The sequence below is a fragment of the Phoenix dactylifera genome, chromosome 4 (genome assembly GCF_051530095.1).
Source record: "Phoenix dactylifera cultivar Ajwa chromosome 4, Ajwa_hap1_PhDact_Kaust_v1.1, whole genome shotgun sequence".
Taxonomy (NCBI): domain Eukaryota; kingdom Viridiplantae; phylum Streptophyta; class Magnoliopsida; order Arecales; family Arecaceae; genus Phoenix; species Phoenix dactylifera.
Genome location: NC_143193.1, coordinates 53,075,398 through 53,091,715, shown reverse-complemented (window position 1 = coordinate 53,091,715; position 16,318 = coordinate 53,075,398). Strand labels below are relative to the sequence as shown.

Genomic DNA, 16,318 nt, shown 5'->3' with positions numbered 1-16,318 from the left:
GACAGCATCGAGCGTGTTTTGTTTCATTGTTAGCGACGATATATGTTGCCCTTCAAGAAGTTGAGATAGATAAGCTCAGAGAAAATCATTTTAAGAGGATTCTGTGGCGCAAAATTTGGGAGCCATCTGCTATCCGATTAGGTGTCCAAATTGTTGACGTAGCATGGTATTGGCTAGATATTGGGCTTAAAAAACTTTTTGTCGTCCGAGATTCCACCTTCAGTGATAAATTACTTATTGATTTAGAGGTTCTTGTTAACATTTTCGTTTTGGACGAAGCAGGATTTTATGTCGACGTGATTTGTGATGGGTCCAAATCTCACTTGAAGTGCGACAGCCGGACTGCATGCTACGTAATGCATAAGGAGCCGTTGGATAACCGCAGACTTGATCCGCCTGAACCACTTATCCCTGTTTTAACCTCTGCCCTCTTCTTTGATCAGACTTGTACCGACCTCGGTCTAACTAATCTTATTTTCTCCCTCAGTACTCTCCTACTCTCTTTTATGTGCACTTTCCGCTTCAATCCCACCAGCGCATCTTCACCATCAGGTACTTCGGTCAGGGTTTGCTTAGTTTTAGAGACAGATAGCAATTTATGACTTTAACTCATCAACCCATCCTCAATCAACACCATAGTCTCAATTTTATATCCATTCAATTAAAAATCCATGTAACCTGTTTAATCTGATTCTACCCATTTAGTAAACAAGTTGCAAATTGGGTCACCTTAATAATAAAAAATCAGATTTAGATTTATATTTTTGATTTATTTAATAAATACACTGAGGTTGAGTTGATAAATTTTTGATCCAACTTGTATCCATTGTATCCAAAATATCAGCATGTTCAGTGTTTGGAAAGCAAAAGTCATTCCGAACGGCATCCAATAAATTCAAGGATAGTTAACAGCCAGAGTAAATCACACACCCATGGTGGTAGATACCAGTCCATATGCTACTCACATCTCTACTCCACCAATAGGCTATAGTTGATGCATCATGGCTGCAAGCATATGCTGCATTTCCTCCGGCAGCTTGCCGACTATCACCCCAAACAGGTGGCGCTAACAGTAGTTGGGATGGCATCCATCACCCATCGCACTGGAACATCATTCCAGCGATTAAATCATCGCTATCTGATCACCGTTTTGGATGCGCTAGAGATAATATTATAAGAGTATAGATATTACACAGCTTTCAAGAGTTTCTCTCATAATTTCATAAAATCTACCAGCGATTGAAGACCACATCAAAGCTGTGCAAGCTTGTACATGCATTCAGAGTTCTGTAGTTGGAGGGAAAGTTTAACCTGCGATGCTTTCCTACCACATTTATCGCGGACGGGGGGGGGGGGGGGAACCATTTTGCGCAGAGAGGAACGCAGATGCTAGCTATAGGCTTACCAGCCCGTGGCTTTGAATCTAGCTTTTGGAATGATAATTCTAGCAGGAAGGTAGTTCGGAGAGCTGAACTCACCGGTTGACAACCAGGGTCCATCATCAGCGTCCAAGACCGTGTCTCGTCGGAACTGGGCTCCCCCCCAGACTGAGCTTCCCGATGTCCAACATCGGCCAGCTATCACCTGAGATATCTGCAGCATTTGAGAAGCCCATCTCGAAACAGGAAGCGGCGCTTTTGAGGCTCCGCTGACACCCATAAATCATTTTTAATCTCTCTGCTTCACTCTTCAGAGACTGGTACTGGCCTGCATATTTTGGCAATTGCAACACGTTCAGAGAAAAATTATAATCATCGTACAATGTAAACAGGATTTAAAGGAATATTATAACCGAGGTTCCTTCTCTTTCCGGGCAATAAGGCCAAAACAATCCAGAGTTCAGACAAGCTAGGACGTGAATTTACAGCTATGACTGCAGATAATTTATGAAGACGCCCTAACCTTCATGTCCCACCACACATTTACAAACTTAACAAAAATCATCAAGAAAAGATGTAGATGAGAGGGACAAGCATACTCAAAACTGCTGCATGTCCAATCTTTAGATCCACGGTAACAGAAAATGGAGAAAACCGGCTGCTCTGACTATCACAGCCTAACAACCGGTGCAGCACACATTAGGAGGTGGCTGGATCCTGTGTTTATAATCTTACAAATTTGTTTGCGACATTGTCGTTGCAGTTCGAAACTTGAGAATCAGAGCCGAACAGAAGCCTATGTTTGTTAGGCGAGTTTCAGATCTAAATAACTTGCATGATTTTTTAGTTAAATAGGCCAACTGTGACTAATTAGCATAATTTTCAGTAAGTATCCAAGCAATCTATTTATACAAAGCCTAGAAGGCCAACTGTGACTAATTAGCATAATTTTCAGTAAGTATCCAAGCAATCTATGTATACAAAGCCTACAAGAAACAAAGAATCACACTCACCATCCCTCATCATTTTCTCTTGCCGAAGAATGGTTATCTGCCGCCTCAGTTTCTTGTTTTCTATAGATAAAGCAAAACGCTGCTGATACATAGAAGCAACTCTTGCTGCCAACTCTGCTCCCAGAGTCTAAATAGAAGACAGACACAGGCAATGTTTCTATCAAGAATTTCAAGGACAAAATTAATCCATGGCAACGGCAAATGAGAACATGACTACCTGAAGTGCATCAACAGTTCTCTCAAGTTCAGCAATATATTGAAGCTTACGGACCCTAGATCGTTGTCCTGACCGCCTGTAGAAACACGTCAAGATGTAAATACAGCAATCTAATAATGACAGCCATAAAATGGTTTCTACAAATGCATCATATTTCATATAAGATGAATATAATCATGCAGGCAGCATTAGCATTTTTCTAAGCAGTACAATGAACCAATTCAAATGGTGAAAGTAAAATGGCCGGCCCCCAAGTCTGATACCAGCAAAAAATTCATACTTTATACTTTCTTCAACAACATAACTTACCCATTTCAATATGACAAACAAAACCACAAATTCGGGAACATAAATACTACAAAAATATTTAACTTCTGCATGCTCCGGGGGAGAAGTCAACCAGCATAGAATCTGCAATAGGCGACATACCAAATGTTTCTCCACATTATGTTAGGGCTAGAGCAAGATGCCTAATTTCGAACAGCTTGACCCTTCACACACACACATATATATTACAGATAAAAATTTCTTAGGCAAAGTTGACTCTTTCTGACACATGCAATCAAGAGGCCTAAGTTCAATCAGCCCCAGTGGATTGTGGATGTGATCTGAATTATCAAACTAGCACTTGGATTGGGCTTAAATCATAAAGCCACAGGCCAGGATTGGGCATGATTTGTAGGACAACTGAATGCTACCCTCAGCAATCAGCGTCATACTGCAGTCTGTCTGAATCATGATTAGCAGAGCTCCAAGTACAAATCACTAACTTCTACCGGAAAATTGCACTCAAATCCTAGAAAAGTCATTGATTGTGACAAAGCCCTGAGTTTTCCAACCCTTGTTACGTACCAAGAGCGAACATTTGGCAAATATATGTTCCTCCTATCTTAAAAAGAAACTTAAAAAAAGATCCCTTCTTTGTCATCTTCCTGTATGCAATGATCTTCGATGAGGTAACCATTTTTTTTTTTTTTTGCACTCTTCACCTTCCGCTGCTCACACAACTAAAAACCCTCCTTGATTTGCCAATTCATATCCAACACGGCCTTGCCCCCTTGGCACACCAGGTATTGTTGGAAAAACAGTTGGCTAGACCGGGATGTTGAAAATGCACTCCACAGTTTTGATATTATAACCATCTTCCCAAAGCCTAGCTATTGCAGCTATGTGCTTCCTCAGGAATAAATTAGGAATCTACACCACCCGAGCAAAAAAGATCACAATGAAATAATGGTCAGGTAGATAGCCAGGCAATACAACTAAAATAACACCTTAAATCAATTAGGAGTACATGACAAAATGTCCTTGGGACTTCATGATCAAAAACAAATGGAGAATGTAGGGGTAGAGACATGACAACATCATTATTTTATCTGCCTCGATGAATATGATTAGACCAACAAACTTTAAAAACAACAAAAACATCAAGGCATAATGAAGGATAAATTAATACATAGACATGCAGAAAGGCAGTAGCTCAAAATGAAGCACACTATATACATGCAGCAAAACCATGATACAATACCTTTTGAAGTCCTTTCACGAACAACCTCCCTTGTTATGGGTGAGAGGATGCTAAGACTAAGAGCTACTAAACATAAGCATGCTGCAGAAGAGCTTACAGCATTAATATTGTAATATATTGTGGTGTTCTCTGTCTTCTTTATCGGTAATTCAGGACATACAAGCAAATATAAAGGATCCAATTTGCACAATTTCATGATTTGAGATGTAGCCCATAAAAAATTACAACCTCAGACTTAGCCTTGTCTCAATATCTCTAGAGATGGGCCATAAAATGAACAAGCAGAAGTTCATGAATATAACTAAATTTCTAGTCCATGTCACATTTGCAACATTACAATGGTGCTTTAAAAGAAGCAATATAGATAAATATAATGCAGAGGTAAAGTCAATAAATAACATGATAAAGGCAAGAGTCACACGAGAACCATGAAACACACATTCTACTCTACTTGCTAAAACAAAATATTTCAACAACTATTACTGCTAACACGACTCTCAAACCCCATCTTCAAGAGTTCTTCATATTTAGAGTAGCCATTTATTTCTATTACAGGATAAGTATATCGGTACCCAAATCTGATCCTTCCATGCCACTGCTATCCAATAATTTTTCATACTACCTCTCTTCCTAGTCCTTGCATCTGTAATTGCATCCTCTCCTTGCCAGTGCCCCCACCAGTCTTTATTGAATATACATAGAATAAATCATATATGACTTGTTTTAAAAAATTTAACATCGATTGTTTGAAAATGAAAATTACTTATTACAGAAGCAAAAGAAACACTAAATCAAAGGAGAGAATAGGAATCAACCTTTCCCAAATGCATCATCACACATCTAGTGTGAATAGCACTCCTGAATCATGCATATGTAATACATGATACTTTGGAAATTGGTCATATAAGCATATTCAACACCTAAATTAATGTAACACTCTGAGACCATTTGCATATTTGAACATTGTTTTGAATATTCACGTTGGTACCATAATAACTCTGTCCATAATTGTCATGTACAAAACAAAAGCTGATACCAGTATTAGTTACAAAACAAGAGAAAGAGAGAGAGCATGATTCCGTCTAACTAAATATGTTATATTTGTTTTATTTCAGTTTCACATAAATATTCACCATGACAAGAGAATAAACAAGAGAAGTACAAACCTAAGAGGGCACCAGACCTAGAAACCTGCTCAAGGTCTCATGTTCCCAACAAGCCATGGTCAAGGAGCCCTGATAAACTAAAAGGCCCTAAACACCCAGGCATGTAAATCCACAAAACATTACAAGCTATGGCCATGTAATATGATTTGTGGTAAGTTAGCAAACAAGAGAGATTTTGCAATATATAGTACAGCAGAAATCGAGCTTCCATCTATTCACTCCATCCTGAAAATTTGAAAGATCATTTTCACGAACATATACATCCTCATCATTAATCCCTTTATCATAGGCTTTAAAGAGAAGGTCTGACTTCGAAATATTAAACAAGATATGCTTCTAGCAATCATAATGGTAGTAGCTAGAGAAATATATCAGTGTAGTAGAAAATAATATTGTCAAATTATGGAGACTAGTTAAACTCTTCATGGGATTTCATTTCCCCATGGAATCATGACCATGCATCGCAAGTTTATTGCACAATCCCATCTTACTACAAGTAACGAGCACCTACACAGAATACATATTAAAATTGAGAAGGGGGAAGGGGGAGATTGAAGAATGTCAAGTGACAAACATGATCTGTTGTGGAGTAGCTACCTCCATTGAAAACAGCTGACTTCAAGACTTCAAGTAGTAGTAGATTTTTTTTCCTGGCTGAGAAACTTCAAGTAAAGATGATTCATTTAATGCATTGAAATGATTCACAACAAAAATCTCTCTCATCAAAAAATACAGAACTTTTCCAATACAAGAAGGTTGAGCTGACATAGAAAGAACAAGGTATTGTCCTCAAGAACAGTAAGCAGAAGTTGATGTAACTACCATATAGCAACCATTTTAGGCCCAAAGTAGTTACAAATCAAATCTCAATCTGGAAAAGGTCTAATTAAACCAAGTATACTTTTGAATTTCAATTTATCAACATATAGTCTTATAATGAATATAAAATTGTTTCACTTTAATGATTTGTCTAATAAATTGTGCCTTGCAAAGACTTAAGTGTTCCCAATACTAAACCATCTCTTCTTTCCTTCCATAGAAACCATTTAATTACTAAAAGTATCTCATATTGTTGGTCGTTGATTGCAAAAGAGAGGTCTTCCTTCCAGCTAACTGGCCTTCCACTTCATCGCAATACCCTGCCTCGGCCAAAAATTCAACACTAATTCACAAGGGGTCAACATCAGGATGACAGCATATTGTATGCATGTTTTTCATACCTTAGTGGGTCACATGCCTAGTCCATATAAAAGCCAGCAATAACAGACATAATACTACTTGATGATTTAAGGTTAGCTTAAGCATAATAAGTAGAAACTTTGAAATGATGAGAACAAGAGTTCTGCATGAAAAAAAGTCCAAAAAACTTGTTAATCCATTAAAACATTCAACACATATAATTGTGAATATAACAAGTATCAAGCTTCTAAAACTCAAAACATAAATTACTTGTAAACACTCGCAAGTGCTTAGCTTATAGACCCCAAGTTCTCAAACATAAAATCAAAACTTCTTTCTTATCACCATCAAATGTTTATAACACTGCAACTCTATACAAAAAGGGGCCAGTTCTCAATATCTATCAAAATCTTAAATCATGGAATGAGAACTCAAGAACTTGTAAAATATGGGAAAGTGTAATATTAAATGATCAAGCCTTTCCGGTGTTCAAACTGTAAAAACATATTATCAGGTCAACCATGTCTCATTCAACATCTTATAACACAATTCATATTAACCTAAGTTATTTGACAAACCTTCAAAAGCATTGCATACATCATTTAGATTTCTTGGATCATCGGCATGTAATAGAATAGGGTTATTCTTGTATAATAATTCATATGAGATTTTGCTCTTATCATGGATTATAATATGTTGCAACTTATTTTTGTTTAGTTGAACTCTAAAAGAAATGTTGTCTAGCCATCCTACTAAAAATAATAGTTGATAATGCAAGATATATATCCCACGGAAATATAACAATGAATATTTAAATAACTCAAACAACAAAGTAGACAACTTGTCGCAACACATGAAGTTGAATGCATCTTCGAGAAGCTACAAGTATAACAACGTTGTTACATGAGCAATTGCTTGCTGCTTAAAGAGTAGGCTGCAACTAATCAGCGAAAAATATCCCCTATTTACATTAGATGCAGATGGAAGGAAAATGACCTACCTTCTTGCTGCCTTCTCTGGATCATGATCACCTGTTGCAGCAAGAACATCTCCGCTCACATTGGACTCACTACTATTGGAGCCACTATGGAAATCCACAGTTACATATTGCAATGGGTTCCAAGGAACATTTTCCAACAAAGCAGTCACCATCGAGCTTTCTGAACTGGTCAATTTACTCTTTTGGCGGGGGGAGTTGGGGCCGTAAACACAGCTAGATTCAAACCCACTGCCTGCCTCTAACCCAGAATTACTTTCATCCTCATCCGTGGATTCTGATGGTTTGTGAAGAGCACACACTGATGAAGCGTTTCCTTCATCGACAGGGGATACTGGACCACCCAAAGTTGTCAGGACATCCAGAACTGCCGCAGAATCACTCGAAGATCTCCGATGAGAGATCCCTCTAGGACTACTTTCTGAGTCAGTCAAGAGGTCATCAAGCCATGAAGGTTTTTCATCTATGATGGACCCTTGGGATGGAAACCTATATAGTGTAGTTTGCGGTGTGGAATCCAGTGCACGGGGCAGCAAACCCCTGTTCTGAAATGGGCACCGTGGAGGGAGGTGGGCTGGGCGTGACATGGTGCGATAATTTAAGGCTAGCTTTTGCTCTGTTACTTAAAATTACCCATAACCATGTTATAGCTTCCTTTTTTCTGTAATAAAACCCAAAACTGTGAACACCAGAAGCGTCCAAAGAAGAAACCGAAGCAATCTCACACATTCGAACCAAACCAAATTGTAACAAAATTTCAAAGCAAATTACACTACAGCAAAATTTCAAGAAAAGGGGATAAAACTGAGCACCAAAATCTACCTGCATTGCTCTAAATTCTAAATAGTAACACAAAAAAGGTCAAAAAAATATTTCTTTTAAAAAAATTCCATATGGTAATCTCCAAGATTAGACATTAAAAGCCCTATAATCCGTTCAAACCAAATCCCTAACCTGCTACCCTTCTATCTCTTAGAGTTTTCTTGCTAAGACTCCAAACATCATAATCTTGAAGCCATGAGAGGAAAAAAAAAAAGGCATTGCCAAGAAGAAAGCAGCAAAACACAATACGAAACCCAGATCCCTCAAGAATCACAAAAGAAACGCAAGGACGAGGTCAAGAACTAAAACCCTAACGTCCAAGATTTCTACCAGGATCAAAACTCAGAACCAATGAAACAGTAACCCGAATCTCGCCAACTTTCCATAGAGAAAAATATCTTGAGTCAAGAGCAAAGAGATCGGAAAAGTAAAACAGAGAAAAAACACGCAAAAAAAGATTTAAATCAACACGAAAAATATGACAAAAAAGGAAAAAAAAACAAATTGAAACAGTTATAGCTTAAAAACCGGCCGATCGCCCTTGGATGAAGAAAAGCGCTGAAAGAAAAGAAGGGTATCAGCGAGAAATATAAGCAAAAGATGTGATTATTTATTTTTTTCTTTCGGGATGCTGGGTTTGTCATACCTGCTCTCAGGTTCTACTTGGAGGATGAGAAGCGAGCAAAGCGAGAGAGAGAAAGAGAGAGGCTGGGGGTTTTAAAGCGAGGGAAGGAGTTAGTGCTCGGGAACTTGTCACGTGTACCCCAAAAAAAATACCAAAGACTACCAAACCGGTTCTTTTGGCGAAGCGCTGAGGGTAAAAATGCTACTATATTTGCAAGATCTTTTGATTAAAGAGTCTAAATAATGATTATTATGTTCTGATTAGTTAATAAATGATGCTAATTAATTAAATGTTAATCTCAAGATGAAATCAGTATGGTAGCTAAAAGATAATTTTATTTCTGAGCAACAATTTGAATAATTATATTATTCCATCAATATAAATTTGAGTAAATAATAATCATTATTTTTAATCATACGAGCAAATATTATTACAATTATTTTAATTGAAAGATAATCTGTTTATCTGTTCACTAATCCAAAGAATATACTCTATCAAATAACTGACAATCGAAGCAAGTAATTATATATCTCTATCACTAACGGCTATATTTAATTTTTAGCGACAGACAATAGTTGTTTTAATTATTATGTTTCCAATTGAATCTTAACAAAATAACAGTCGTGGTTGTGTGGCATTTGGGGGACGCGTAGTGGAGTCGCAAGGGCAGGACGGTTCCGTACGGTAAAAGACTACTGACGTGTGGCAAAGCCCCCCCCCCCCCCCCCTCGAAAAGCAGTATTTCCTTTTATGGGAGGCGGTCGCGATCTCCGGCTTATTTTCACCTCCTGTTCGCCCCAATGCATCATCCATGCCCTATACCTTTTATTATTATTATTATTATTATTATTATAGAGTTATGTTGTAAGCGGCGATGCACTGGTGGGCTGACAGCTATAGAGATGAAACTCAAGTCAGCATCAAAAGATATTTTCTATATGAGAAGGAGGTTGAGGGCAGAGCGTATCATCCTCGAGGAAGATTTGGCCATGTTAATTGGTTAGATACATAAAGAGGGGCGAAGGAGAGATGGGCGGCGGTCGCGACCTCCGCCTTATTTTCACCTCCTGTTGCCCCCCAATGCATCGTCCATGTTTCTACTCTATACTTTCCTCTCTTTTTTTTATAGGTATGTTGTGAGTGACGATGCACTGATAGGCTGACAGCTATAGGGATGGAACTCAAGTCAGCATAGAAAGATATTTTCTATATGAGGAGGAGGCCGAGGGCGGTGCATATCATCATTGAGAAAGATTTGGCCATGGTGATCGTTTAGATATATGAAAAGGGGCGAAGGAGAGATGGACGGCCTCTACTAGACGACATTCAGTGAATGGTGTAAGATTGTAGTGATTTTCAGACAGTTCATATATATCGAGAGACAAATAAGACTGTCGATTGGGTTACTGTCTATCCAACACAGTACTTTAGAGAGGTTTTTTGGACGCACCAGGAGGTCTTTTCTTTATAATTATATCAAATTGTAACTCTTAATTTTGTTGGTTGTATATATTATAAAAAAATAAAAATAAAAATAAAAATAAAAATAAAAAGCGGAGGAGGAGGAGAAAGATAAGCAGAAGTAGAAGGGAAAAAAAATAAAATAAAATAAAATAAAATAAAAGGTGAGTTGCCGATGGGTCCAGCATCGTCCGTCGCTTTTCTTGCGCTGGAGGTGGACATGTAGTATTTAACTTTGCTCGTACGGAAAGGGGACTGGATTGAGCTGTCACACCTGACGATTGGATGTGATGGTTCATAAGCTAATTAATGGTTACAAGTTTTTTGCGTCCCTTCTTGCTTTTCCTTGAATTGGATGGAAAATATTTTATCAGTCTCTCATAAAATCGCTGTCAATGCCTATACTTTTTTTTTATTTATTTTATAACAATGCTGCTTTAAAAAAAAAACTCCATAAAAATAGAGGAGCAGCTACACAACCCATCTAGAGAACCGCCCTTGAGTATTGCATAGCCCATAAAAAAAAACTTCTCAGCCTGGGGTCCTGTTTATCTTCTAGTATATGTGCATGATTTGAAAAACATTATACTCTCTCGCCAACTAGCTATTCCAATATTCAAATTTTTTTCAATTGGTTCAAGATCGATTTAAATTATTTATTTAATAAAATAGTTAGATTCAAATTAAATATTTTAATTTATTTAATAAAATATTTGAATTCTAATTGCCATCCTTGCTTATCTGTCATAGTTCAGAGAAAAGTGGGTAATATGGTTGGCCCGGCTTTCATAGGGCCTGATAACATGGGTTTGGACAAGAAATTGGGCCGTTAAAGCAGGCCTCAGGATCTCAATAAGTGAAATTTCCGAGTCTTGGGTTCCAACACTTGGACGGTCCGGATCATAGAGTCGCACACGGTACTGTGCATCATATTCCATTAGACGAGATGTAAGTCGGGAAGGCTTCTTATTAAACACCCAGCGCTCTGACATTCCTCCGCGGCTTCTTTCTCTACTGCCCAAAAGATCCGAGTTCACTGTAAGCTAGGGTTCTTCCAGCTCCCCCAGTTCCGTCGCCATGGCAATTTTTTTTTTTTGATTTCTTGATTTCCATCTCGTGCAATTCTAATTTTAGTCACTCAGATAGAAATTTCTCGATCAAATTTGTTTCTTTTTGATCTGTTTGTTTGATTAGATTGATTCTTTGCGTTTATAGCTGCACGGAGATTACATAGAGCTCCTCCACCGGAAGCGCCATGGCTACGGGCTGCACCATTTCGATCGAAGAGCAAAAGAGAGGCTCGCGAAGTCCGCGAGCGATCCGATTGTGCCAAAAAGGTGTGCCTGAAATTTTTGAATTGATCGGACTACTTTGAAATCCGATGGTGTTTTTCGTAGTAGTCCAAGGGGTTGGTTCACTTTTGGGCATGCTACGTTTGCTTTGCTCTTCTTTTTTGGACACATTTGGCATGGTGCTAGAACCTTGTTCAGAGATGTTTTTGCTGGTATTGATCCAGATTTGGATGCTCAAGTGGAATTTGGAACATTTCAAAAACTTGGGGATCCAACTACAAGGAGACAAGTAGTCTGATACAACATTGTTTTGGGAAATATGAATCCTTGAAAGGACTTTATTCTATAATTGGATGAAGGACTGGTTAAGGTATGTCCATTGGTACCACACGGTCGTCCTAGATATAGACCCGAAACTTCAGGATCCCGAACCTAAGTTTACGAGGTTCGGGTTCCCTAACCCTTGGAAGGGGAGACTTCGCACTCAACGGGCAATAATCACGATGAAGCGTCCAGGGATAATCATGGGGTAGGTGAGAGGCCTCAGAGTGAAGTCGTTGTAACGGAAGCGCCCCAAAAAAAGCCTGCCGATGAAATCCGTTCCCTCGTGCTTCGAAGCACTAGGCTCACTCTCTTTTCTTTTCATTTTCATCCAATTTCTGATTTTTTTTAAAATTGTTTTTGACACCCAAGATGGGAAACTTTAGGGTTCTGACGTTTTATATTGTTCCATTTTAATCGTGTTTTACGTAATAAACGTCAACAGGCTCTTGGTATCAAGAGGAAGATGTTCGCAAAGAAACGGTATTGCTGAGATGGCGCTGATGACGAAAACGTAAGCCTTCCCTGCACCTCAGAAAATTCATTCATTTATTCATTTTTCTGAAACTGCTAATGGTATTAGTTAGAATAATCATAGAACGGATTTGGTCTAATTGGATCAGAACACCCTGTCATGAGGCCTTAACTTTGCTGGCACGAGAAGCTCTTCATGCAGTGAAAGTAGAGTTGATAAAAACCCAGGCCGGGCCGAGCTCGAGCCGGGCTCTACAACAGAAATTAGGCCTGATGGCTATGCCCAGGCTCGGTCCGGCCCGGCCTGACTGTTGGGCTTAATTTTTTGTCTAGGCCTAACCTGACTTAATAAATCTGGTCCCAGGCTCGACCCGACGAACCTGATTTTTTTTTTTTGTTTGGAATCCCATGCCTGACCCATGGGCCTTTTTTTAAATGCCCAAGCCCGAAAAATTTCGGACCGGGCTGGGTGGGCCAGAAGGCCCGTGATCAACTGTAAGTGAAAGTAGTCTTATGCTACTGCATTTGGTTGAATAGGTCCTGCCTCTGTGTTATCTGTTGTTTTTGTTCGCCCTATAATTGAGCTTGTAGATAGATTCAATGGCCCTCGATATGTTTTGCATGTATCTGCACCAATGGAAGTGCAAGCAAATGTCTGTTACACAACTACATGTTGGTACTCTCTTATTTGCCCTTATGTTCCTTTCAGGCTTGCTATACAAGAGGAGTTGCCATCTAGGTGGACGGTAGATGAACCGGTACATGGGGGAGCTATTCATGCATTCTTTCTGAATCATGATGTTACAATACATACGAAGGTAATCTCGCATCGTTCCCATGCAAAGCTACACTAATAAGCAAAAGAGGAATGAAAAGGTTGGCAAGTGGGAGCTCCCACTTCCAAAGGTAAACTGCCCGCACGGATTCTTACATAATCTCTCTGTTTAAGCCCTGACGTCCTCAATAGGCTAAAAGTCAATCTATTCAAATCCAATCATAAACACCGTGATCAACTCATGGTCAATCTGAATGGGCTTGTGTTGCGGTATCCCTTAGTCTACATAGGTCATGAGCTGCGTCTGCTCTGATACCATTTATCACAACCTAGGACTCCATCCAAAAAGGCTAGCTGAAACGGATTATTTGGATTTCTTGGCCATGTATAAATATCCAAGATCTTCTTAGCGAAGAACCGAGATGAGACTAAATACATGCCCGCACGGACCCTCAAATGAGTGAGTGTTTTATTTTAGAAATTCTCACATGAGTTCAGACTAAATTTCTAAAACAGAGAAGTTTTCTGCTGTCCCATGGTAAGCACAAAAAGTAAGTTTCCTATATTTTAACCATATTATTAACACTGGTAAAGTGTATCTGATAATACAAATTCAATTTTTTTTTAAAAATAAATCTTTTCTTACCAAAAAAATATATTAAATGGTTTTCATTGTTCGCCAGAAATTTTGGTGTTGAGATCTCCATCTTTACATCAACAGCAAAATGAAAAAAGAAGAAGAAGATGAGAAATTGCATTCATGACTCTCATATAATTACTGGATATCAGCTTTGCTCTTGCAGGATAGGAAAAACAATTGAGACATTTCAAGCCCTTATCAGTAGTACACTCCAAGCGAAGCCTGTTTAATGCCTTAAATCTTTCTTTATGCACCAAAAAATGTGGACGCCATAGGTCTTCTGTTTTTTAAAATTAATAGTTCCTTATGGTGCAGATCTGGTTTAAAATAGATAGATTTGCTAGTGTTGATGGGATAAATAACTGAACTTTATACTGATGGTGGAATCCTCGAACATGATGTTTCCTTCCAATTATCCTGTCTTGCATAATTTGATGCTGTCTTATCTTGGAATTTCATAAATGATCTGCATTTTAGACTTCCTTCTCTTTTTTTGATAAAACCCTTTTAGGGAACTTCTTCCAATAATGATGGATAAGCAGTAGTGTTAGGGAATTACTTTGCTTTCAGAATGCTGTCTTATGTTCTTTATCTAATATAAGCTGAAGATACGCCTTATGCTAATGAGTTGATTTCTAATGTTTTCTGGTTTTGATGTTCAACCAATGAATGGAAGATAATGGTCACCAAAATCACATGCGTAGGACCAGGTTTTACAAGGAAAACAACAAAATATGAGTGTTCCATCCATCCAATGGAATTGAGGTTCTATCCAATGGGATTGTGGTTCTTGAGAGCTAATGCGACACATCCTGAAGTGAAATGCACCTTCAATCTAGATATCATTGGGATAAAGGAAAATCCAAATGGTCCAATGTACACATCTGTCAGCGTCGTGACGGAAGAGAACTATCATTGAGGTAATTCAATGCATCATTTTTAACTGTTGGCTTCCTTTCTGAACAGGATATAACTGGTGGCCTGAGTTACATGAGAATATTTACCCATAAAATCGGCGCATGCAGCAGGATATAGGCATCCACCCCTCTTGGTTGGATAGTCAAAGAACTATCCAGAAAGTTTTTCAGGGTGGCTTCCTTTTTGATCTACTTATTGTTATTCTTTTAGATGCGATTGATATTTTCATTATGTAATTTCAGGTGAATGTAAGTGAACTTGGTTGTTACACCTGGTGGATAAGTTGTCTGGGGTGAGAAACTTGCTGCTCATAAAGAGATGTTAGAGCTTTTTTTTTTTTTATGGGAATAAATTTCTGAAACGTTTGTAAGTGAAGGTTGTATGTTTTCAAGTCATCAATGAAAACGGGTCATACACGCCTTTCATTTTCTTTCTTTTGCAGTGATTTCTTGGGATTAAGAGCCAGTGGAAAACGTGTCTCACCCCTCGAGAATGAGATGCAAAATGGAATCACCACTCTCTTCTTAATATAAGCTGTTTATTGACCCTTTCTTTCTGCCATTTTCAATACAGGTAAATTTTTACACCATTGCATAAGCTGCTGGAGGATGTGATGGATGCCAAATTCATCACAACCAATCATATGGTAAATTAAGCATATATATGCTTGTTATTCCAAATTGTTTTCTGAGGAAAAAAGCTTATCTTTTTTTGAGGTGAGGAGATACAGTGAGTCTTGTGGCATCATTTCAAGAAGCTTCATGTGGTATCTGATCCTGAGCCAGGAAATCGCGTAGTAGGTCCCCAATGGCTAGAACCATACTGGAACCATCCTCAAAAGCAAGCAGATAGCGACACGAGTGCTTTGGAAGAGCCAGCAAGGGACATGATCTGGTGGCTCCCTGAACATGGAGTACAACGGTGGAAAAAGCTAGAGGCTCTTGGAACCTCAAAGTTTGAAGGAGATGCTTCCGGAGAATCATTTCTGGTCGACAAGCGGCCCAAGGTCAAGTTGATGGGACAATGGAGACAATTACAGAGATGGTTACATTGGAAGGAAGACTTCGACTTCGCTTGCCCCCGTATAGACGTGACTGCGACCCTTTCATACGCCCTTATCCTTCAGACATGGCTGGCTGTGGGGTTGTGACAGACCAAAATAGAGACATTATTACCTAAATGGTATGCATCGTGTGGTTACGTACGCAGTCAATAAGAGTTGCTGGTTTCTATGTATTCTTTTTATTAAGCATGTAACTTGATGCACTAGCATAGAAGCTAGCGGCTGTGATTGATTGCGTGCACAATTTTATTGGTGCATGCAATAATTTCTTTGACAATGTGTTCTCATTTTGCTTGTTTAGTGGCATTCTTGCTGTGCCTTTTTGTTTTTTTAGGATGAAAACATTCATGTGATGATACTTGATGGATTTCTTTTTTTTTATAATAAACTGTTGTTCAAACTTTTCATTATTATTATGTCCAGTGAACAAAGCATACAATTTTACGCC

At 38.6% G+C, this 16,318-nt stretch overlaps 1 protein-coding gene and 1 long non-coding RNA gene across 7 annotated transcripts; one reads left to right on the top strand and one right to left on the bottom strand.

The window, feature by feature from the left end:
- Nucleotides 1-877: 877 nt before the first annotated feature.
- LOC103714287 (bZIP protein) lies at nucleotides 878-9,075 on the bottom strand. 2 transcript variants are annotated; one of them, XM_008801484.4, is made up of 5 exons: nucleotides 8,948-9,075; nucleotides 7,483-8,859; nucleotides 2,610-2,685; nucleotides 2,393-2,519; nucleotides 878-1,707 (listed from the first exon to the last, which is right to left on the bottom strand). In XM_008801484.4, the coding sequence occupies exons 2-5, from the start codon at nucleotides 8,064-8,066 to the stop codon at nucleotides 1,502-1,504; spliced, it is 993 nt and encodes a 330-aa protein (XP_008799706.2). In that variant the 5' UTR covers nucleotides 8,067-8,859; nucleotides 8,948-9,075; the 3' UTR covers nucleotides 878-1,501. The 2 variants fall into 2 exon arrangements, with proteins under 2 accessions (XP_008799706.2, XP_008799707.2); XM_008801485.4 differs by having other exon boundaries at nucleotides 7,483-8,140; nucleotides 8,948-9,033.
- Nucleotides 9,076-10,953: 1,878 nt separating this feature from the next.
- On the top strand, nucleotides 10,954-16,245 carry LOC103714288 (uncharacterized). 5 transcript variants are annotated; one of them, XR_016400377.1, is made up of 6 exons: nucleotides 10,954-11,425; nucleotides 11,603-11,724; nucleotides 12,446-12,514; nucleotides 13,184-14,809; nucleotides 15,050-15,099; nucleotides 15,250-16,245. It is a non-coding gene; the product is annotated as an uncharacterized LOC103714288 (long non-coding RNA). The 5 variants fall into 5 exon arrangements; XR_016400379.1 differs by having other exon boundaries at nucleotides 15,050-15,453; nucleotides 15,593-16,244; XR_016400380.1 differs by having other exon boundaries at nucleotides 10,962-11,425; nucleotides 13,184-13,380; nucleotides 14,566-14,809; nucleotides 15,050-16,240.
- Nucleotides 16,246-16,318: the final 73 nt, after the last annotated feature.

What these genes read in the sequence shown, in the direction of transcription:
- LOC103714287 (XM_008801484.4), bottom strand. Translation starts at nt 8,066, where the DNA reads ATGTCACGCCCAGCCCACCTCCCTCCACGGTGCCCATTTCAGAACAGG. An exon ending in GAACTGTTGATGCACTTCAG is followed by an intron (nt 2,520 to 2,609) that starts GTAGTCATGTTC and finishes TCTTCTATTTAG; the next exon opens with ACTCTGGGAGCAGAGTTGGC. An exon ending in AGAGAAAATGATGAGGGATG is followed by an intron (nt 1,708 to 2,392) that starts GTGAGTGTGATT and finishes CAAAATATGCAG; the next exon opens with GCCAGTACCAGTCTCTGAAG.